Raw genomic sequence first — 23239 nt, 5'->3', positions numbered from 1 at the left:
TTGCCTTCCAAAGAAGCAGTACATGGACTGACACATGGGCTGTCCCAAACAGCTCTGGAAAGAAAAACAGAAAACAGAAAATGACACGCTCAGCCCTTGAGGCCCAAATGCCCTTCCCCAGAGCAGCTGCCAGAAGACAGGAAGCAGGATCGGGTTGGGGGTCACTTCTGGGTGAGGGGGAGAATGGTCAGACCCGGGGCAGGGGTGTTGGAGCCTGTCGGCCTCACTGGAACAGAAGAGAGCTGCTTCGTGATGCTCAGCTGACTGGCAGAGCCTTGTATAACCCAAGTTCTCACGGTACAGAGAGGCCAGCCAGTGTGGGGACAAAGACAGGCATGCACAGAAATGGTTTCCTGGAAGACAGCCCAGTTGCATCTCTCAAATGGGACCAGATCGGAAGGGAGACCAGCTGCTTTGGGCAACCGAGGTTGCTTCTGGGCGAGCTCCCAAACTAGATGGTGCCGAGGGCCCTGGACCTGGCAGCTGGACTGGACATCACATGACCCTGTCTTCCAGGAAACAGCACCTTAGCGCTTGTCTGGCCAGTTCTCCAAAAGAATCATCCACAGGCCATTTCTCCATTCCCCTCCTATGCACAGACTGGGCGGGGCCTGACCAGAAACTCTCCCTTAGGGTTTTGAGTCACTGCCAAAACTTGAGCCCAGCGGTGAGGATGTGATGTTAAAATGTGACTCTGGGTCAGGCGGTGGCTCATGCTTGTCCACCCAGTGCTTTTGGGAGGCTGAGCTGGGAGAATCACTTGAGGTCAGCAGTTCAAGACCAACCTGAGGAACATAGATCTCTACAAAAAAATTAAAATAAAAATTAGCCAGCTCTGGTGACATGTACCTGTAGTCCCAGCTACTCGAAAGGCTGAAGTGGCTTAAGCCCATGAGTTCAAAGCTACAGCTATGATGGTGTCACTGCACTCCAGCATGAAAAACAGCGTGACACCATGTCTTGAAAAAAGGAACAAACTAGGCATAGAAGAAACATACCTGAAAATGGCCAGGCCCAGTGGCTCACGCGTGTAATCCCAGCACTTTGGGAGGCTGGGGTGGGTGGATCACCTGAGGTCAGGAGTTCGAGACCAGCGTGACCAACATGGTGAAACCCCATCTCTACCAAAAGTACAAAAATTAGCCGGGCGGGGTGGCAAGCGCCTCCCAGCTACTCGGGAGGCTGAGGCAGGAGAATCGCTTGAACCTGGGAGGTGGAGGTTGCTGTGAGCCAAGGTTGCACCATTGCACTACAGCCTGGGTGACACGAGCCAGAATCCGTCTATAAAAAAAACAAAACAAAACAAAACAAAAACCTAGAAATAATAAAAGCTGTATATGACAAAGCCATAGCTAACCTACTACAGGATGGGGAAAAGTTAAAAGCATTTCCTGTGTAAACAGTAACAAGAGGAGGATGCCCGTTCTCACCACTTTTATTTGAAATCACACAATCACGCAGGAGAGAAAAATAAAAGCCACCCACATTGGAAAAGAGGACATCAAATTATCCTTGTCTGATGAAGATGTGATCTTGGATTTAGAAACACGTAAAGTCTCCACCAGAAAACTCTAGACTTGATAAATAAATTAATACACTCATTTGCAGGATACAAAATCAACATACAAAAATCAGCAGCATTTTATACACCAATAATGGTCCAGTTGGGAAAGAAATTAAGAAGGCAATCCCATGTACAACAGCAACAAAATGAAAACGATACGCCGCAGAAAAAGTTTTACCAAGGAGGTGAAAGATTTCTACAAGGAAAACTAGAAAACACTGATGAAAATGTTTAAGAGGAGAGAAAGAAATGGACAATCATTTCATGCCCACAGAAGGAATTCATAGCACTAAAATGACCACACTGCCCAAAGCAGTCTAGAGATTCAATACAACCTCTACCAAAATACCAACATCATCACTCACAGAACTGGAAAATCATAAAACTCATATGAAACCAAAAAAGAGCTCAAAGAACCAAAGTCATCCTCACCAAAAACAACAAAACTAAAGGCATCCCATTTCACTGCAAATTAGAATGACAAAATTTTTGACAAGTGCGTGCTAACCAAAACAGCACGGTCCTAGCATAAAACTAGACACATAGATCAATGGCACAGATAAGAGAGCCCAGAAAGACAGCCACAAAGTCTTGGGACTTGTGTCTCTCCTGCTGTACATCCAGGCTGGGTGCTTTATGTACAACAGGCAGACGAGAAGTCCCTGTTGCAAGTGAGGACAAAGTGTGGGAAGGCCGTGAGGGTCTGCAGTCCCAGAGGGCCTTAGCCTCATCCCACAGTGCACTGTTGCACCGGAGTGCCACCTCCTTCTCGAGGTCCAGGTCTTCAACAGTGACCCGGACCCCAGCTGTAAGGTAGGTGGCAGCATCAGAGGCTCCCCTTGCCTGAGCGGCAGCAGGGGAAACTTGTGTCTACGGGGCCTAGAGGCCTGGGATGTCAGGGAGCCATTCCTGGGGGCAAGTGTCTGCCCTGGTGCTGCATCTGCTACCTTTTCACACTGGGCGAGACCCCAAGAGACAGCCTGAGGCCGGTCCTCACTCACCGTCTTTGAGGACTTGAGGGGCAGCCAACAGTGGGATGAGGCTGGCCCTCTCCTCCTCTTTAGTGACGGGAAGCCTTCTGGGGAGCTGTAGGAGCTCAAGATGGCATTTCGTTTGGGGCATGAGCTCATCCAGGAGGATTGAGATCTCTGGGTATATCCCAGACTTCTTTTTTTTTTTTTTTTTTGAGACGGAGTCTTGCTCTGTTGCCCAGGCTGGAGTGCAGTGGCCGGATCTCAGCTCACTGCAAGCTCCGCCTCCCGGGTTCACGCCATTCTCCTGCCTCAGCCTCCCGAGTAACTGGGACTACAGGCGCCCGCCACCTCGCCCGGCTAGTTTTTTGTATTTTTTAGTAGAGACGGGGTTTCACCGAGTTAGCCAGGATGGTCTCGATCTCCTGACCTCGTGATCCACCCGTCTCGGCCTCCCAAAGTGCTGGGATTACAGGCTTGAGCCACCGCGCCCGGCCTATCCCAGACTTCTGACATCTGGGCATGGAGGTCTCTCTGCAGAGGTCCAGGCCTGGGCACGAAGGGAGAGAGGCCTCCATCGTCCCGCAGGGACCTAAATGTAGACCGTGCATCCCCGGTGCTCTCGGGAACCCTTCTCTGATCATGACTCTCTTGGACCCTGGGGTCCTTGTCCTGCTCAGGCATCCCTGCCCCCTTCTCCTTAAGGGCCTTCAACATGATCTTCTCTGGACATGAGTCTGGAGCACAGCCGGGTGTTGTGGGCCCCAAAGGGGTGACTCCCTGCTCCTGGGCCCCACAGAGAGTCCTTGTGCTCAGTGCACTGGCTGAGCTGCAGGACGCCCTGGAATTGCTGTGGTACCTGTGCATTCAAATTGAAGGCAGGATGGCCAGCAAGGAACACAGGGCTTGCAGGATCACGGAAAACCCTTGGAGTTGTTTTGACACACCACTGATGCCAAGTGTCTGGGTACTTGTAGGATGGCCTTTCACTCCGTCCAGGGGCAGTGGCAACAGGGAGATCCCACACGCAAAGTGAACTGGGGGATGGGGTGAGCGGGCTCCAGGCAACTGAGCCCTACTGGCAGGTCCTCAGCCCCCAGGACAGGAGAGGGGTGACAGGCAGAGAGTGCCCAGGTAACCACTCCTGGGAGCAGTGGGGAACCGTGGGATGCTTCAACTCTCGAGAGCTGGGCTCTGAGCATCTGCCTTAGCTGCCAACTCAGCCAAAGGCTACATGAGCAGTTTCCCCTGTTGACGAGCAATGCATCTTTCCAACCTGAGCGAGTGGGTACGCGTGCAAAGACGGTGCGAGTCACAGATCTTCGTAGGAAGGGAGACCTTAAGGGACTGGCGCGGCCAGGGATGCACACAAGGCACCTGCTGTCAACACCTTGGTGGGGGCGGGTGGTGCACACAATAGGTACTGGAGGGAGAGGCGCGTGGGAAGAACAGGCGTGCACAATGGCTGCAGATCCTCCTGTGGATGGCTGAAGATTCCTGCTCTCCTGCTGAGGCTTGAGGCTGCTGGGCTGGAGGACTGTATGGTCCATGCATTGTAGTGTCCCCTTCTCTCCCTGGCCTGGAGCCCCAAGAGCTATCCGGACTCTGTCCAAGGCCTGGTTCTGGCCCAGCAAATAGGTCACTGCAGGGAAGCTGGATTCCCGGCCCAGCAGCTGGCACAGGAGGTGACAGCTTTGGGATTCACATCTGAGTGTCCTCCTGCCCTTCTCCTAGGAATCTGGAGTGGAGAGTTGCTCAGAACAGAAGTGCCTGGGACACCCAGATCCTGCTGGAGTGGCAGCTGGAGTGATGGCCAGGGCAGGCTGGGAGGGACATACTTTCCACAGGACCCAGTGCTTTCATCTCTGTGCAATTGACCAAGAGAAACCAAAACCAAACTCCTTCTTTTACACAGACCTATTTGAGGGAGGCCGGGTATTCTTTGTGTATTTCAACCTAACAAGATTATGAGATAGTCGGAATGCAGAAGGAGACGGGAGGACTCAAGTGTCCTCTCTTTTGCAAAAATGTCACACGAAGCCACTCGGTCTCTTTTTGTTTTTTTTTGTTTGTTTTGAAGACTATTGTAATTTTGCAAAATATATGTTATTTGAGGATCGGTGTGCTATTTTTAGATAAATTAATATACTTTTTTTCATCAGCACATGAAACATTCTTCAAAACAGATCCTTTGTTAGTCCACAAAAGCTGTCCCTACAAATTTTAAGAAATCACAATCATAGCATTCCGATTATCAGACAACAGAGGAATAAAACTAGAAATGGATATCAAGGCAAACTACAGAACCTATACACATATATGAAAATTAAACCCCACCCTCCTGAATGACCACTGGTTCAATGAAAAAATTAAACTGAAAATCCGAAAATGTTTTCAAACAAATGAAAATGGAAACACCATATACCAAAAGCTTTTGGATTCAGCAAAATCAGTGCTGTGAGGGAAGTGTGTAGCAGTAAATGCCTACATCCAAAAAGTAGAAAGATGACACATTAATAAACTGATGATGCACCTTAAAGATCTAGAAAAGCAAGAACAAAGCAAAACCAAAATCAGCCCATGAAAAAAATAATAAAGATCAGAGGAGAACTAAATAAAATAGAGTCTCAAAAACAACACAGAAATCAGGAAAAGCAATTACTGGTTCTTAGCGAGAAAAACACACTTTGGGTATTTCCTTTTTTTTTTTTTTTTTTTGAGACAGAGTTTTGCTCTTGTTGCCCAGGCTGCAGTGCAGTGGCGCAATCTCCACTCACTGCAAGCTCCGCCTCCCGGGTTCATGCCATTCTCCTGTCTCAGCCTCCTGTGTAGCTGGGACTACAAAAAATACAAAAATACAAAATTTTTGTATTTTTAGTAGAGACGGGGTTTCACCGTGTTAGCCAGGATGGTCTCGATCTCTTGACCTTGTGATCCGCCCATCTCGGCCTCCCAAAGTGCTGGGATTACAGGCGTGAGCCACCGCACCCGGCCAGTTCTTTTGAGGGACTCTTGCATAGGAGCCCCAAGAGGCAGGTGCAAAAATGTCCATAGAAACACCGTAATACAACAACAACAAAAAATCCAGACTGATTCAAATGTCCATTAACAGGAGAATGAATACATTAGTTGGAATCTTCTTATACAGTGGTCAGACTGAATCAACTACAGCTGCACAACAGACTGGATGGAGCTTACAAGTAATGTTGGGATTAAATGGCCAGTCCCAGACCATTACATTTACCATTTGCAATAACAAGAGGAACAAAGGTAACTGAAGAATCTAACAAAAACTATGCAAGACCTGTATTGAAAAATTATAAAACTTGACCGGGCGCGGTGGCTCAAGCCTGTAATCCCCGCACTTTGGGAGGCCGAGACGGGCGGATCACGAGGGTCAGGAGATTGAGACCATCCTGGCTAACACGGTGAAACCCCGTCTCTACTAAAAAATACAAAAAAACTAGCCGGGCGAGGTGGCGGGCGCCTGTAGTCCCAGCTACTCGGGAGGCTGAGGCAGAGAATGGCGTGAACCCGGGAGGCGGAGCTTGCAGTGAGCTGAGATCTGGCCACTGCACCCCAGCCTGGGCAATAGAGCCAGACTCCGTCTCAAAAAAAAAAAAAATTATAAAACTTGATTGAAAGACATTTTAAAAATTCTAAATAAGAGAGATAATATATAATCTACTTATATATTGAATATATATATTGAATATATATATTGAATTGGAAGATTCAATATTATAAAGTTGTCGATTCTCCCCAAATTGTTCTACAGATTTAATGCAAATTAAATAAAAAATTCAGCAAGGGGTGTGTGTGTGTGTGTGTGTGTGTGTGTGTGTAACTTGACAAGCCATACACAGAATATCTTTTTTTCTTTTGAGACAGAGTCTTGCTCTGTCGCCCAGGCTGGAGTGCAGTGGTTCGATCTCAGCTCACTGCAAGCTCCGTCTCCTAGGTTCAAGTGATTCTCCTGCCCCTGCTTCCTGTGTAGCTGGGATTACAGGTGTGCACCACCACACCTGGCTAATTTTTGTATTTTTAGTAGACACAGGGTTTCACCATGTTGGCCAGGCTGGTCTCCAACTCCTGGCCGCAAGTAATCGGCCTACTTCAGCCTCCCAAATTGTTGGCATTACAGGCGTGAGCCACTGAGCCCAGCCCGTACACAGAATACCATTTTTTACTTAAGCATATTGATCTAGAAGAATTTTTTAAAAATACAGCCTACCATTTTTATTTATAACACTTACAGACAACAAACCATACTGTTCCAAGATACCATATACCTAGGAAAACATCTATAAAAAGCAAGAGAAACATACAAATCAGGCCCATCTGGAGAGAAGGGAGTGAAGCACTGCGCTGATTCGGGGATAAATACTGGTTGGGTAGACAGGCAGTCCTCATGCTTTTGGCTGACATAGATGTTACATACTATTTCATGTGTTATCACACACTCCCAGTAAACATATAACATAAGAGAATAATTAACCACCATCAGGCGTACTCATTTTGAGACAGGAAGATGTAGAGGAAAGACCTTGATGAGGGTGTCAGTTCCAAGGATGTATACCAGTGACTGACATGACTTGGTGCAAAGCTTGGGTAGAGACCTACACTTAAGCCCCTCACCCCCACTTGCTGAGGCATAAGGGCTCAGAGGGGGTTCCATGGGGTGGGCGGGAGTGGTAAGGGCCCAGGTGGGGCCGCAGCCTGGCGCCCCCCACCCCATGTGCACACCCTCTCCCTCCCCCCATGTGCACACCCTCTCCCTCCCCCACCCCATGTGTACACCCTCTCCCTCACCCCATGTGCACACCCTCTCCCTCCCCCACCCCATGTGTACACCCTTTCCCTCCCCCACCTCATGCTCACACCCTCCCTCCCTCCCACCTCATGTGTACACCCTCTCCCTCCCCACCTCATGTGCACACGCTCTCCATCCCCCCACCTCATGCTCACACCCTCTCCTCCCTCCCACCACATGTACACACCCTCTCCTCCCTCCCACCTCATGCTCACACCCTCTCCTCCCTCCCACCTCATGTGCACACCCTCTCCCTCCCCCCGCCCCATGTGCACACCCTCTGTCCCCATCGTCCTGCCCCAGCCTGTGATTGCAGTGCTGCAGGGTGGCTGCAGCCTTTGCCTCCCAAAGCTCCTCAAGGTCAGAGGGTTGGGAACCCCTGGGATGGAGCTGGGATGAGGACCCTGCCCCTCCTCAGGCATTTCCAGGCAAGGGGCACAGAGACACAGCCAGCCCAGCAGCTGAGACCCTCCTGTCAGGCCAGGTGGGAAAGTGAGGCACGAACACAACCCCAGACTGGAAATAACAAAGCCATCATGTACTGCGTGCCTACTGAATGCCAAGCCCTATGCCCTGTTCTTTAATGTCATCTTTAATGAGATGTCTTCACTCAGTGATCGTGGACAGGTATTTATGGTGTGCAGGAGCATGCTGGGCACTTTTCTGGGCCGTGAAGACTCAGGGAGGTCCCTGCTCTGGTAGAAATCAAATCCAACAGGAGACAGAGACTGGGGCCCCACACACCAGGAGGAACTACCCAGTGCAGTGAGTGCCAGCAGGAAGCCACAGGGGCAGGGAAGGGCCTCCTGGGAGGGTGGATGGCTGCATCCTGCGGCTGAGCAGGGGAAGCTGGCCTCAGGACAGGATGTGCGCGGGCATGGAGCAGGAAGTTCCTGGAATGATGGGCAAGAGGGAGCAGGTCACTGGGGGCAGGTCTAAATACTGAGGGCTGCATTGGGATAGCAGAGGCCTCGGGCAGGCCCACTCAGCATGCAGACTCCCCTCCCCGGCCCCTTCCCTAGGATAACAGTGGAGGTCCATCCCCAAGTGGTGGGGAGGACAATCCAGACACAGAGACCCCAGCCCAGCTGGCAGGGGAAGGGGAGCCCCCAAGGGCCCCTGCATGTGGGGGCCTGTCCCGCCAGGCAGCCCTCCCACGGTGCCCAGCAGCAGCCCTGCTTGCAGACCCTCTTTTGTCCCCATTGTTAAAAAAAAAAAATTCAATGAAAAATGACACTAGCTGGGCGTGGTGGTGGGTGCCTATAATCCCAGCTGCTTGGGAGGCTGAGGCAGGAGGATTGCTTGAACCAGGGAGTCGGAGACTGCAGTGAGCCAAGATGGTGCCACTGCACTCTAGCCTGGGCGACAGAGTGAGACTCCATCTCAAAAAAAAAAAAAAAAGAAGACACTTGCTAAAGCTCTGTAGGGAAGACTATTCAGGACTATCTCACTAGGTATAAGGGACCACGGAGATGAGATTCTGCTCGTCTCAAAGGCTCAGCCTCAAAGACCGCAAGGGCAAGTGGGATCTGACAGTCCAGGAGCAGGGTGGGGGCGGTGCATGGACAGTGACTAGGAGGAAACGTCAGCCGGCAGGGATTCTGGCTAAATTCCCCTAACAGGATTCTTGCTGAAGGCCGGCCAGGATGGTCAGACCGTACCTTCGGGACAGAGGGGGAATCCGATCAGATGTCAAGGATGAGGGCTTCTCGCTAAACTGACTTTGCAGGATTCTTGCTAAAACTGGAGTTTATAAGGAAGTGCTCAGATGTGCCCAGGAGAAGGCTCAGGAGCCTAAATAAAGTTTGACCAAGCAGAGAATCTTTGTCATCAGCTGTGGTGAGAGTGAGGCCCAGAGTGGGTCAGGGATTACCTGCCCAGGTTGTGCAATTGGGAGGGCTCTGTCAGGAGCTCTGAGTTTTCCCACTGGGGGCTGAGTCTGGGCCCTCAGGGCACACACAGGTAGATACTGGCAGGCCCAACACCCCATGCAGGGCAGACTGGGATGCTGGGGCCTGCGGCACAGACTGGTCAGACCCACCCCAGTCCAGACATTCTTTGCAAGAAGAGCTGAGGCTGCTGATGCCAGGAACAGACAAACAAGGTCATTACCAGGTCATAAGCTCATTACCCACATCAGGCAAGGCCATGGCTGGCTAATGAGTTGGCCTCCTGCTGAGCCACCTGCCCTGGGGCGGTTCCCAGAGATCTGGCTAGCCAGTGCCACAGGAGGCCGGGGCACAGTTCCAGGGTCCAGTGGGCAGGGCACGGGTATTCAGGGACAAGGTGTGCCTGAGTCCCCACAGGAAGCCCCAGACCCTGCAGTAAGACCTGGAGCAAGTCATTCTCCTCTCTGAGCTCTCAAAGAAGAGGTCAGCTCAGGGGTCTGGGAGGCAAGGTCTCCTGGAGTAGACTAAGCCGGCTGATACCAATGGTCACACACACCTCCCAGCCAGCCGCTGGTCCTGACAGATGAGGAAACTGAGGCTAGGTGTTTTCATGAGGCCTCTGAACCCAGAACCCAGTAGCCAGTGTCCTGAGCAAAGCCCAAGCCAGACCTGCCAGTTTACGTGTACTGAGGCCCCACTACGCAGCCTGCACTCCTGGGGCCTAAAAGGACCATCACCTTCCCTTCTAAGAGCCCGGACGCAGGGGCTGGGCCCCAGCCAGGCCAACCTCCCTCCTCCTCCAAAGGCCCAGCAGCAGCTGCTACCAGAGCAAGCAGCACAGTCACAGCAAAGGACGGACAGGTGTCCTGTGCTCTGTGGTCTGAGCAGAGGGCCAGGGGCCGTGACCCACATGGCCCCTCCAGGACCAGCTCCAAGATGAGCCTTCCTGTCCCGACCAGTGTGTCCAGGACCTCAGGGCAGATCAGCTGTACCTGCTGGCTGCTCCTGTTCCCTGCCCTTCCTGGGGCTCCCCACCACCTTTGGGAGACAGCTCCAAGACCCTGCTGCCTCCCTAGCTTACCCTCAGGCCCCTGCTGGGTGTGCCCTGTCCCCACACAGACCCCTGAGCCAGCTTCAAGGACTCTGCCCGCATCTCTACCTCCACTCTGATGACGGTGAAGCCACAGTCACACCCTCTGCCTCCACCCCAGCCCTGCTGGGTCCCTGCAGCAGCCCTCAGAGGCCCCCATAGCTCCCTCCCACACACAGAGCTCGCCTGGCCCTGCCGTCTGAGCGCTCCCCTGGCTCCCAACTGCCCTTGGGCTCTGGGACATAAAACCTCCAGCCAAGGTGGCTGCCAAGTTTGTTTTTTTTTTTTTTTTTTTTTTTTTGAGACGGAGTCTGGCTCTGTCGCCCAGGCTGGAGTGCAGTGGCCGGATCTCAGCTCACTGCAAGCTCTGCCTCCTGGGTTCACGCCATTCTCCTGCCTCAGCCTCCCGAGTAGCTGGGACTACAGGCGCCCGCCACCTCGCCCGGCTAGTTTTTTGTATTTTTTTTAGTAGAGATGGGGTTTCACCGTGTTAGCCAGGATGGTCTCGATCTCCTGACCCTCGTGATCCGCCCGTCTCAGCCTCCCAGAGTGCTGGGATTACAGGCTTGAGCCACCGTGCCCGGCCGCGAAGTTTTATTTAATAGCCATAGAGCACAGAGGTGATGACAATTGAGTCACACGGAGAGACTGCCCCATCGAGACCCCTGGCCCAGCTAAGCAGAGGAGCCTTGGGGTTTCCTCTGACCGCCCCCTCCACTGTGAATGCATTACTAAGGGGCAAGGTGGCTAGTCACCCACCCAGCTTGCATGCCTGAATGCACAGAGCTACAGCCTGGGCCCAGGGACAGCCCCCGGAGCTGGTGGCTTCCCACAGGCACAGCCAGCCTCCTCACCCCCACCATTCCTGGCCCCTGGCCCAGGGCACACTGAAGGGAACAGGAGCGGAAGGAGCAGGCCCTGCACTGGAGCCGCAGTCAGCTCCTCGGTGCCGGGGCAGCTGTGGCTGGCTGAATTTGAGGAACTTCCTAGAGGAAGTGGAGAGCAGACTTGTGTGCACGTCCCGCTCTGCCGCTCTGCCACGCTCCCTGAGGGACACACTGCTTTGGCCAGCCCCCACTCCATCTCCTCTCCGCCAGTCCCCGGTTTCCACCCCAGCCCTGCTACCAATGAAGCTCAAGCCAGGGTCCCCACAACCTGCTTCACGGCCACCGCTGCACTTGAGCTCAGGGACTCAGGGTCTTGCTGACACGCCTGCATGTCCACCCCTCACCGACACCTCCGCAGTCCTCCTCAGGGCCCAACAGGGTCCCCAGGACCCCGCTCCCATTCTGCCTTTGCTCCTGCCAACCTATCTTCTCTATGCCTATGGCTTTGGGACCCCCTGTCACAAGTGCCAGCCCCCACATCTGGAGCCCCTGCCCCCACATCTGGAGCCTCTGCAGGAACAAACCCTGATCTGGACTCATTGCAAAGGCTCAGCTTCTCTTTTCAGCCCGTCCATAAACCTCCAGGCGGAGGTCACAAAACTAACAGCTCTTTCAGCAAATCTGGACTCTCTCCTGCACCTTCTCCACCATCCAGGCCTCCCCGTCATCCCTCCTGGGGACCTCAGAGATCTCTTCATTTCACAGGTGAAGACTTGGCTCAGAGAGGGCAGAGCCCCTGGGTCTCCAGCAGGGCTGGGGAAAGAACCCAGGGCTCTTTTGCTGGCAGTGTTTTAATGACGCGGGGGAGGGAGAGAATGGCTAATGAGGCTCTAGGGATCAGTAGAGCCAGCTGCTGGAGGTCCCAGGGCACAGGTGACTCAGCAGGAATGGGGGAGTCTGAGGGGTTGACAGAATACCCAATTCTCACCTCCTCCTGTACCTTCCAGAGAGACGGGCTGCAGGGAGTGACTGCGTGAATGAACATGGCTAGAGGGACCTAGCTTCTCCTCAGCAGCTGCTTAAGGACAGCATTAGCGATCCCCTCAATCCCCCCACCCATACACGCACACATGCACTGACCTGCAGGGGCCAGACCCCGGTGGACCTGGGGACACATTCTCCAGGGACTGTCTTGCTATGTCCCTTCCCAGATCAGCCTGGATTCGTGCCAGGCCAGCCTCCACAATTTGCTGAGGGAGGCCCCAGGGTCCAGGGCACCCAGAGTGCTCACTAGCCCCTGGGGGTACAGGGAGAACAACATGCTGTGTGGGAGATACTACCCTCTGCCCATACCTAGGGCCCTGTGGTGGCCACAGGCAGCACTGCTTATGCAAAGGCACTGGGGTGAGAAGGAATGGGGTGCAGTAGTGAGGGTCCCGCAAAGGGTGGAAGGGCTGCAGGGGAAGGCAGGCCAGCAGAGATGCCATGAGGGCCTCAGATGCCAGGCTGCAGAGGTGAACAGGCTGGCCAGCTCCTCTCCCCCAGCCTCCTACTGTAAAAGGGGAGAGGATCCCAGCCCCACTAATTCATCCACTCATTCCATGGCAAGACAGCCACTGACAGCTGTGTCCTGGGACCCACCCAGGTCTGGCCTCTGTGCAGGCTAGCACTCAGCATGCTTAGTGCCACACTCAGCCCAGGAGAGATGACGCAGCCCTGGGCTCAGAGACCCCACTGTGGGAGGAAGGAGAAGAGTCATTTAAATAGAACTGTGAAGGGTGCTGTGGAGAAGGGGCTCGAGGTCCCCGGTGTGGGATGGGGTGGTCAAGGAACTTTTCCCTACCCAAGTGGGAAAAGTGAGAGCCACCAGGAAAATGGTGGGGAGGGGGGTGGTGGGGGGGAGAGGAACTATGCAAAGAGGAACTTCACCCAGAAGGATGAAGAAGACTGTTGGATTAGAGGAGGTTAAAGGCACAGACAGGCTTGGACATGGTGGCTCACGCCTGTAATCCCAGCACTTTGGGAGGCCAAGACAGGAGGATCACTTGAGGCCAGGAGTTCAAGACCAACCTGGGAAACACAGTAAGACCCTATCTCTACAAAATATAATAATAATAATAATAATAATTTTAAATTAGCCGGACATGCTGGTGCACACTTATAGTCCCATCTACTCAGGAGACTGAGGTGGGAGCATCACTTGGGCCCAGGAGGTGGAGGCTGCAGTGAGCTATGATTGATTGCACCACTGCACCCCAGCCTGGGCAACACAGCAAAATCCTGTTTATAAAAACAAAACGAAACAAAAAACCCAGCTTGAGATGGCCAGGGATTTCCAGAGGCCCTAGGCAGGCCGCCTTGGAGAGTAAGGGAGACCCTGAAGAGCTCGCATGGAAGGGCCAGCAGCTTGGTGCTGGAGATGCCACCTGGATGGATTCTTCCAGCTGTGTGGACTAGCGGACAGGGTGAGGAGATAATGGCCTGGACTACATGGAAGGAGGTCGCCCTGAGCCACTGAAAAGGGCTATGGGGTCCATGACCACTCCTGGTCTTCCCTTGACTATGATGGAGAACTGTCTCCATAGCTTCCAGCGGAAAATGTGAGCTCAGTTCCTGATTTGTGTGTAGCGGGTGGTGCCTGGGCTTCGGCTGGCGATGCTCCATGTCACCTCTGCCCAGAAACTGGGCTATGCCCTTGGTGAGAACCTGCCCACAATGCCGTCGTTCCGGCAGGGTCCCCTGGGAACCCGGCTGCCCAGGACCCTGCCCTGCCGGGGTTCACCGCGCCCCAGGCCGGATCCCCCAGGGCTTTGGTCGTTCCCACAGCCATCCCGAGGGCCCCCTCCACGGTGCGTCGCCTGGGCCCCAGCGGTCGCTAGGCTGCAGCCTGAGGCTTCCGGCCATCCCGGGCGCTGGCGGCTGTGGAGGCAGCAGTGCGGCTGGCGGAGCCTGGGGCCCAGGCGCAAAGTGCGTACGGAGCCAGCGAGGTGCTGCGGCGCGGCGCCGGCCGCCGGCGGGACCCGGGGCCACAATCCAATGGGCCCGGCCGGGAAGACGCCCGAGCCCCGGGCCGGCTGGCTCGCCTGCGCGGCCAGCTCCGGGCCCAGGCAGCTTCGCGGTCCGAGGTGCCGCGGCTGCTGAAGCTGGTGGAGCGTGCGGGGGCCGGGACGGCGGGCGTGGGCGAGAGGACCGGGGCGCACAGCCGCGACTCAGTGTGCTCGGTGTGCGGGGAGCCGCGTGGCGGGGCCACCTACCCGGCGGGGGTCCTGGAGGTGAGCGAGCGGCGGCTGCAGGAGGGCTTGGCGGCTGTGCGCGCGGAGCTGGGCGCCGGGATTGAGGCGCTGCGCGCCGAGCTTCGAGCGGAGCTGGACGCCCTGCGCGCGCTGCTGCCGCCGCCGCCGCCGTCGTCCCCCTCTGCCAGCCGCGAGCCCCGCGCGGTCCTCCGTGCCGCGCCCCGCAACCCGACCCTGCTGCGGACGCTCGGCGCCATGAGCGCCCTGGTCGCCGCCTCCAGGACCGCAGACGACGCCCCGGACGGCCCAGCAGACGGTGGAGCGCACCGAACCCCGGCCGGGAAGAACCACAAGAAGATGCCGGTGCCTCCTGGGGTCCCGCAAGGTGGCAGGGACTGAGGACGGCCGCACAAGGGCGGCCTAGGCGAGGTGCGGAAGGCGTCGCGCTGGCTACTCTGGTACCCCCAGGACGGGGCAAGTGAACAGATCGGTCCCCCTCGTGGAGCGTGGCTCTGAGCCAGAAGGGTGCCCGGGTGCCGCCGGCTAGGGCTCTGGTACTGGAGGGAGGGGGTGGGCGCGGGACGGGCGGAGGGTGGGCCACGTGCATCTGGGGAGTGCGGATGGCAGCCTGGGTCCTTGCCAGAGACTGAGTCCGGTTAGAGAACAGGGTGGAGCCCCTTTGGACCTTAGAGTGGGGCCTTTGGGCCTTGGGTCTGGGTCAGGGCTGGGTCAGGGAACAGCTGAGACTCCCCTTCCTTGGGGGTGACTGCAGGTTCTGTTTCTTTCAAGGTCTCATGAGGAGGCAGGGTCTCCACGCACTGGAATAGTGTCACCCACATACAAGGGCACAGATCCCAGGGACACAGGACAGCTGAGACACGCAGCTGGTGATGTCCCTCAGGACGGTGTCAACCAGTATGTAATCACATTCCACACGGCACCAACTGGACAGCGGCCTCCGATCACCCTCACTCTGACTGCGACCCTTCTCACTGGACAGCATCACCTGGACACAGAGCCTCACCCAGTCCGTGTCCCGTGGACCCAGCTTTACTTTGGGCGGTGACACCAAGAATACTCACCCCTTAGCCAGACCACAGGCAGCCACCTGGACACGAACATCTCTCCAGACTCACCCTCCATGCAGACTCCACAGCAGAACTCCCAGGGAAGCACTGGGCCATGGCTTCGGAACACCAGGCAGCCCTCTGTGGTGCCCAGCACCCACTCAGCCAGGGCAGCCTGCAGCGGAGCCTGGAGCCAGCAGCTTCTCATCTCTTGGCCTTGGGAAATGTAGCTGGAGTCATCATTTAGCCGAGCACAGTGTCCCTGGGTTGGTCACCCAGCTTATTTTTTAAATAAAATAATGTAATCTTGGCCTAACCGTGGAATTTCTGACTGCTAGATTTTCTCCTTCCGTCTGACCAGGGGAGTCAGACACAATGTGTAGGATAAGGGTGGGGGCCCTTCCCCCTCTGAGAGGAACCTGAAGAATCCCGGGTTCTGGTGAGGTAGGAGAGGGTCACTCAGAGGGCTCCCACAGAACAGACAGGCACACTGAGGCCTCAGTGGGATTAGGGCAGGAAATGCTCCTCTTGCAGTAGGGGACCGCGCCAGGTCACACACACCCCCCCGACTACGCCACATTAGGCTAAGGTCACTCTGTGCATTGTTTATTTCATTGTTCATTTCACATGGAGGGTCGCCCACGGTTGACAGAAGCACAAGCTGAGCCCCAGGCCCATCAGAGCCCAGTGCACACCTGCTAGGGTGGGGGAAGAGCAGGGGCCTGTCGCTGGGACCCAGGCTCTGGAGGAGGCCAATATGGCGAGCCCCTTAAGAGGCTGCTGTGGGCGGAAGTTATACGTGAGCGGTATGGGGCGAGACACCCAGGTGCCCCCACCTTGCTCTCTCTCTCACCTCCGTGGGAGCACTCCGGCCACCCCACCTCGTGCCCGAGTCTACCTCCATAGCCTGGCTCTGCCTGTCCTGGCCGTGCTCCCAGTCTGCTCAGCTCCAGCCCCCCTTCAGTTGAAGTGCAGCTACAGTGTGCGGTAGGCAGGCAACAGCAGCCCAGCCCCCCAAATCTCCAGGTGGTTCTGAGGATCAGCGTCCATTCAGAGTAGCAATGACGGGGAGGAGGCACATGACACCCTCTCTACCTCACCACCTGCCCACCTTGTGCCATTAGGACGCAGGGTATGGGCAGAAGCCCTTCCTCAGGCCAGGCTGCTTCCCAGTGGGGCCCCATTGCTTCCACTGAATGGGACCCATGGTGTCCAGGGCTCCTGCTGGTCAGCAGAGCAGAGCTCCACAGACTGCAGGGGAAACCCTCCCCGCCTACACCCAGCATGGCAAGGAAGAGGGCAGAGGGCAGCCCTCCTGGGGTGGGGCTGAGCCCAGCTGTGTGTGGTCAGGGATCCTGGCCCTGCCAGAGACCCTGACTCCTGGTCCTCAGGGGCCACGGCTGGCTGTGGTTTGTAGGGTGGGGCCTGGCGCCTACACAGAGGGCGCATCTGGACTGCTGTGTGAGGATGCTCCTTCCCTGTGGAACTAGCCCCTGTGGAGGGTTTCTGGCCCTGTAGGGTGTCTCAGCTCCCGTGTGTAGGGGGTCCTGGTCCCTATGTACACGCAGGAGCTCTCATGCCCTGTGTGGGGCTCTTGCCCCTGCCTAGGAGGGATCCTGACCGCAGGGTGCTGACCTGTGTGGCTGTCATTCTCCAGGGTCCAAGGCCCTCAAGGTGCTGAGTCATAGCCTTGGAAGATGAAGGTCTCGAGGGTAGAGTTCCGCTGGACCCTGTGAAGGTCAGTGTCGATGGGGGACTGGCCTGGGCCCCCACAGGCTGGGGCCAGCTTCTTCCAGTGGGTGAGGCCTGTGAGAACAAGGACTGGGGTCTTTGGGGTGGGGGGGTCAGGGAGGCAGCCTGGGGGTGCAGCAGAGGGTGGCCCCCATACACCCAGAGGATAGCCCAGCCTCAGGAAACCCAGCTCCCTGCTTGCCCCACACCAGAACAGGTCACAGCGCCCCCCTTCTCTTGTACCCTGCATCTGACCTAGCCATCTAGGATTGACTGCCCCATGGTGAGATGAAGGCGGAAGGGTTTCCGGCACACAGCTGCACACCCACACTGGGACCTCTATCACCTGCACACGCTTGGGCTGGCCACAGTGGCACACCAGCCTTGACTGACTCAGGACTGACGGTCACAGCAGGCCTAGACTCATGCACAGGGGGACAGTCACACACTTGCACTGATGCCCAGTCACTGGGGCAGAGGACTATAGACAGAAACCTGCAAAAACCACAGAGTGCAGGGTGCAGACTGTCTCTTGGCCACTCTTGCACCACAGGCACATGCTCTGGTGGTCCCAGGACACAGACTGATCTCACACAGCCTCACATGACACTCTGTCCTCACCACACTTGGGGTCCTGGGAGTCGTAGCAGCAGGTGCCTATGGAGACAGTGGGCAGGGGGCTGAGCTGAGAGGCCAGTCGTCTGGGCCCTCTCTAAGCCCCATGCCATCAGCTGGAGTCCAAGAATGAAGTAGGCCAGGGGAGGCCAGTGAAGAACCCTCTCTCCTGTCACCCCTACCCCAGTATCTTCTGCCCCCAGTCCCTCCCCACCCCCAGTGGCAAGACCTAAGGGGTGGTGGAGCGTGGCAAGAGAGGGTAGATTGGAAACCAGACAGGCAGAGTCCTGGTGCCCACTCTCAGAGTCTGCGCCACACCAGCTGCACCACAAGGAAGGCGAGCACAATGCCAGGGGCGCATGTGGCTCAGTGGCAGCCGCAGCTAGGAAAGACTAGAAAGTGGCCAGGCTGCTGGCCTGGCTGCTATGTATGTATTCATTAGCTAGGTGGGCTAGGGGCATGGCTATTGAGGAGAGGGTGGGAGGAGGCAGTCCCCAGGCAGGGCCACCAAGAAGACAGCAAGCTCTCCAAACTCACCCAGGTGCGCTCTGGTCCCAGGGCTGCACTGAGTGCAGCAACAATCGCTGAGGTTAATCCTGCAGGAGAGGGGTGACCTATTATTATCCCCACTTACAGTCCAGGAAATAGAGGCTGGGGACCCAAATGACACACCAAAGCCACCAGCAAGAAAGGTCAAATAGTGAGGGCACCTTGGACCCCAGCACCCATGACTTTCGGGGCAAGGATAGGAGGAAGGTGTAGGACGTCTCTTGCCCCACTGTGGGCCTGGAACTGCCACCCCATCCCAAGACCACAGCCTGCCTCCTACCCAGCACCCCCCTGTGGATCCAGGCCAAGACAGGAGGTCAGAGGAGGGGAATTCTTTACACCCCACGCCTCTCTCCAATCGCCAGAGGGCAGGGCCCTACCCACACTGGGGATGGGAAGACGGCCCTTACCCAGATGCAGGGCTCGGGGCTCTGTCCAGGGTGCTGACAGCAACCTGTGTGCCCAGGACTCAACACCACCACTCCACTCCTGCCCCAGAAGATGGGATAAAAAATGAGGGGCCGCATCCTTGAGGCTCCCATCCCTGCCAAGGGACTTACCAGCTCCTTTCCTAACCCTGATCCCTCTCACGTCCGGCCGCCGGACTTCCCGCAAGTATACACACCTGGAATGCCCCCAGAGCAGGGCATGCAATCACACTTCCTGGGCCCCCTACCCTCTGACACCGAGAGATGGCACTGCTGGACATGTGTGAAGAGGCTGCAGAAGACCTAGGCTACTTTGTAACACTAGGTGGCTTGGACTGGAGGGAGGGGCTGTTTCCAGCCACCTGGATGATGAGGGGAGCTTAGAGCAGATGGGGCCGACACCCCGTCCCATGCTGGCTCCCAGATGGTGTCAAGCAGCCTCTATGTGGATCCTGTGCAAGTCAGCAACACCTGCCAAGGCAGCAGCCAATGCCTCGAGCGAGGCTGGGTGCTGCAGGATAGCTGTAGGCAGCTCAGGGCTGCTGCTCTCCCTGCACACCCTACCTGGGGGCTCCAGGCTCAGCTCTGCCTGGTCCTCAGGGGGTTTGCTGGATGCCTGCAAGGGCTGCAAACCCTAGGAGCATTCTGCTGAAAGGTGGGTACCCAGTCTCTTCCACCTTAGCCTGTGGCAGCTGTGGGGGTCACACCAAGGACTGACCATGCTTCTTCCAGAACACAAGTTTATTTGGCATTTGGATGAAATGGTTCTCACAGCATCTTAAGAAAAGTTAGTGTCAACCCAACCAGAAACTAAAAACCCTTAATGAAAGGAAAACATAAAAAAAAAACAGGCATCAAGACAATGTACAGTATCAAATCCCACCTCCACATGGCAGGTCAGAGGACACCTGGTCTCCGAGAAACTGTGGCAAGGTGGTCCTGGGGTAGGAGGACCCCTGGAGCACAAGGTTCGGCAAGGGTAGCCCCGGGACTTGCTGGTCAGACTGGGGGCTGCAGCAGGCCTTGCAACGGGGGCATTCTGGATGGCGGTGCAAGGATAGATGAGCGAGTCCAGCTCTCCTCATGCCCCCAAGGGCCTCCTGGAGCCACAGGTGTTCCAGGCAGCTCTGCTATGTGGACCTTCTGACTGGCCTGACGTGCCAGTGGCCTGAGTGCTTGTGGAGGCGCATGGGGAAGGGGCCACCCAGTAACCCCTGGCCAGCCCAAGGCCCACCCTCTGCAGCCTGCATGGTCCACTTTACCCCATTGCCTCGCTGCCCCCTACACGTCTGACTGGCCCTAATGTTCCTCTGGTCCCCAAAGGAAGCGTCCCAGTCCCACACATCTCGTGCCAGCCACCCTGTCCTGCACACACAGTTCTGAGGCCAAGCAGGAACCCTCTAAGCTCTCAGGATCAGGCCCGTGGGGGACTCTGCTGTGTGGTCCTCGGGCCCTCACTGGCCACCTGGCACCCATAATGCACATGCCTGCTGCTCTGGAACCTGGCTGCCATGCCCCAGTGCATGTGGGATACATGACGTGCTTCCTGCTTTGTCTTCTGCAGCCAGCGGGGGACTCTTGTGGCCAGGACTTCCTTCTCAAGAAGTAGCAGCCCTTCTCCAAGAGGAGCGCAAACCTGCCCGCACACAGCCTCTAGCATCATGCTCCAGCAGGCCAAGCTCAGGGACAGGCAATTCAGTGACAAAACTCACTCACAGCTCTGGCACAAAGGTCAAGTCTGTCCATGAGTAACTCAAGATTCTCATTCCACACGGGATGGAAAAAATGGGTCTCCAGCCACAGTGTGAGAATGTGTCAAGTGGACTGTGCATGGAGTCCGTCCCCGAGCAGCACCACAGAACTGCATGCTTCAGCCAGGCCTCCCAAGTGCTGCCCCCGCAGGTCTGGAAAGACTGAGTGAGACAGCCCTGCCGCAGCACAGCCCAGGATGTCGATGACCCTAGAAGAGTGGGCCCCCACTGACCTGCAAAGTTCCATGTACCACCCTCACCTGCAAACGCTTGGCCACATACACACACAGAGACAAACATATAAAGGAAAGATCCAGACATTCAACGTAGAAAAGATGGATGTGCTAAAAATCGCACAGAACCCGCTTAATCTCCAAACCTCAGAAATGTTAAAGGCCCTGTATCAGGCAACAAGACCACTGCCCAGGAGCAGGCAACAGGGTCCTTCAGGCAGAAGGGTCCCAGGCAGGGCCCCCAGCCCCTGCGCTGCGGAGGAGGGGCCTGGAGGTGTGCATGCGGCCGCTGGGCACTGAGCTGCAGCAGTGGCGGTGATGTAGAGTGGACTTGAAGGAGAAAGATGCAGCCTAGGATGGTGGTTTCAGCCACCCCTCCTGCAATGAAGCAACCCTTTATGGCACAAACAGGGTCGGGGGCAGGCCCAGGGGCAATTCAACAGGAGGCAAGAGCCCAGGGCTCCAGAGTGGAGAGACAGGAGGCAGCTCAGTCTCCAGAGCCCGCAGAGCACAGCCCCAGTCCAGAGCTTCTTCCTGAGGCAGCCATGCACAGCAATGCTGGGAGGGATTGACGGGGTGGGGTCAGGCCTCCTGCCGCAGAGCTGGGCTGCAGAGCGCCCAGATGGAAAGACACAGAGAAGAGCTCAACCTCCTTCCAAGCTCTCCTTCTCAGGGCTTCAGGTTCCAGAGTCCCAAGGGAGCTGCCAGCCAGGGGCAGGGCCACCCTGATATTCACAACCGGGCTTGTGGGGCCGTCTTCAGTGCAGCCACTGTGGCAAACTCAAGAGGCTGCCTCCCTGAAGCAGACCCACTGCCTACACCACACCGACAGTCCAGAGGCCCTTCCTGAGGGCGGCCAGCAAGGGGCACCGTGGCAGCCCCCGCTGTGCCCATCCCCGACTGGGTCAGCAGGTCTCTGGACAGCACACTGCAGTGAGCAGGCCCACCACAGACGCGTTGGGTGTGGCCATGGCCCACAGTACCTTCTTCATTCCCTGCCTCTAAAATGTGTGGTCTGAACGAATTTTGTCACTCTTCTGCCATTTATAAAGGCGAAGACAGTGATCCAAAGCTAAGCATGTTTCTGAAGCCCTCAAGGAAGCTCCGTGCAGGCCACCACGTCTTTTGGCAGGAGGCGGGCTGTGGTCTCTATGTACACACGCATGCCCACCTGTGATGTGCGGCAGTGCGCGGCGTCCAGGCTGGGACAGGGGCCTTTCAAGTCTCCCCAGGGACCGGTGTTTTCGACAACAGACAGGTGCTCCCAGACCGTTGGGGTACAGGCCGGGCCGTCTACACCACAGTATTGAGGGAGCTGCGACTGTGGCGGCCGCCCCCTGGCAGTGCCTCTGCAGCTGGGATGCTCCCACTCTGGGCAGGGTCAGGGGGCACGAGCAGGGAGCTGCTGCTGTCGGCAGAGTCTTCCAGGTCTGCCAGAGAGGCCCCCACAGTGGGCAGAGGCTGCTCCAGGCGCCGGGGTAATGCACCTTCACTCCCACCATCCCCAGGGGCTGGCAGGCTGACCTCCGCGGGCTCAAAAGCATCATCGTCTGCAGGGAGAGACAGAAGGGTGTCAGAGACAGACATAGGCCTGGCACAGAGGATGCAGGGGAGCTGGGCAGAACCAGGAGACACTCCTCCTGCCTGAACACCCCTGTGAAGCTGGGTGGAGCAACACCTGGGTGGCTCCCCGTGCCTCAGATTTTGAAGGAAGAGCCTGCCCCACATGACCCCTGTTGTACCTACTGCTCCCTGTGGCTGGGAACCTGGTATATGCAAGGTGCAGGACACATCTCAAATGGCAGACACGCGCCTGTCCCACCATCGGTGTCAGGTCGGGGAGACACACTGACCAGCAGTCACTAGAACAGAGGGGCCCAAAGGGAAACTGTCTGAGACTCAGTACGGGTGAAGACCCGGCTCAGCGGGAAGTCAGGGGTATTTGTCATCAGGGAGGCACTGGTCCCAGGTGGGTGGAACAACATTCAAGACTGCAGCTGGAATGTGACAACCGTCGTGTGGGCAACAGGGCTGCAGGGAGCGGCCTGGAAACCACACAGGTGTCTGCAGGAAGCTCTGATTCAAGGTAGGCTGTGTGGTAAGGAGTCCACTCGCTTTGTTTTGCCCGATCTTTATTATTTGCTTTTTTTTTTTTTTTTTAAGAGACAGGATCTTAAAAGACTGCACGCTGGTGTGCAGTGACATGACCATGGCTCATGACAGCTTAGAATTCCTGGGCTCAGGTGATCCTCCAGTCTCAGCCTGCCCAGTAACTGGCACTACAGGTGTGCCCACATGCATGGCTAGTTTTGAATTTTTTGTGGAGATGGAGGTCTCACAGGCTGCTCTCAAACCAACCTGGGCAACACAGTGAGACCCCTCCTCCCGCCTCAGCCTCCCAGAGTGCTGGATTACAGGTGTGAGCCACTGTGCCTGGGCTGCCTGCTTGTCATTACCACAGGCCGTGCTGTCTCAAAG

The 23239-nt window shown here is 56.3% G+C and overlaps 3 protein-coding genes and 2 long non-coding RNA genes across 14 annotated transcripts in view; 1 reads left to right on the top strand and 4 right to left on the bottom strand.

Moving 5' to 3' along the window:
• Positions 1-1955: 1955 nt before the first annotated feature.
• Positions 1956-11754, bottom strand: LOC100424673 (uncharacterized). Its single transcript, XM_077949051.1, is given in 10 exon segments — positions 1956-2364; positions 2367-2728; positions 3032-3279; positions 3281-3610; positions 3828-4208; positions 8106-8241; positions 9010-9091; positions 10025-10183; positions 11182-11313; positions 11559-11754. Coding segments are annotated over 10 exon segments (2292 nt in total). The 3' UTR covers positions 1956-2098.
• A 1790-nt stretch (positions 11755-13544) lies between these two features.
• FAM246C (family with sequence similarity 246 member C) lies at positions 13545-15778 on the top strand. Its single transcript, XM_015149694.3, has 4 exons — positions 13545-13619; positions 13783-13852; positions 14047-14816; positions 15177-15778. Exons 1-3 carry the CDS (start codon positions 13545-13547, stop codon positions 14784-14786), a joined length of 885 nt encoding a protein of 294 aa, XP_015005180.3. The 3' UTR covers positions 14787-14816; positions 15177-15778.
• A 261-nt stretch (positions 15779-16039) lies between these two features.
• On the bottom strand, positions 16040-17710 carry LOC144331989 (uncharacterized). Its single transcript, XR_013399647.1, has 3 exons — positions 17441-17710; positions 17090-17260; positions 16040-16234 (listed from the first exon to the last, which is right to left on the bottom strand). It is a non-coding gene; the product is annotated as an uncharacterized LOC144331989 (long non-coding RNA).
• LOC144331970 (uncharacterized) lies at positions 17704-18888 on the bottom strand. Its single transcript, XR_013399628.1, has 3 exons — positions 18760-18888; positions 18338-18396; positions 17704-17842 (listed from the first exon to the last, which is right to left on the bottom strand). It is a non-coding gene; the product is annotated as an uncharacterized LOC144331970 (long non-coding RNA).
• A 615-nt stretch (positions 18889-19503) lies between these two features.
• Positions 19504-23239, bottom strand: part of DGCR2 (DiGeorge syndrome critical region gene 2) — an 82038-nt gene continuing 78302 nt past the window's right edge. For 7 of the 10 annotated variants that reach the window (XM_077950861.1, XM_077950862.1, XM_015149695.3 and 4 more), the window contains one exon: positions 19504-22311. In XM_077950861.1, the coding sequence (XP_077806987.1) occupies positions 22055-22311 (257 nt within the window). In that variant the 3' untranslated portion in view covers positions 19504-22054. Of the gene's footprint in view, positions 22312-22503; positions 22624-23239 lie in introns of all 10 variants that reach the window. The other 3 variants (XR_013399584.1, XR_013399586.1, XR_013399585.1) reach the window with 1 other exon arrangement.

This window comes from Macaca mulatta, chromosome 10 (assembly GCF_049350105.2).
Source record: "Macaca mulatta isolate MMU2019108-1 chromosome 10, T2T-MMU8v2.0, whole genome shotgun sequence".
Classification (NCBI taxonomy): domain Eukaryota; kingdom Metazoa; phylum Chordata; class Mammalia; order Primates; family Cercopithecidae; genus Macaca; species Macaca mulatta.
The sequence above is the reverse complement of the archived record's forward strand: the minus strand, read 5'-3'. Positions and strand labels throughout refer to the sequence as shown.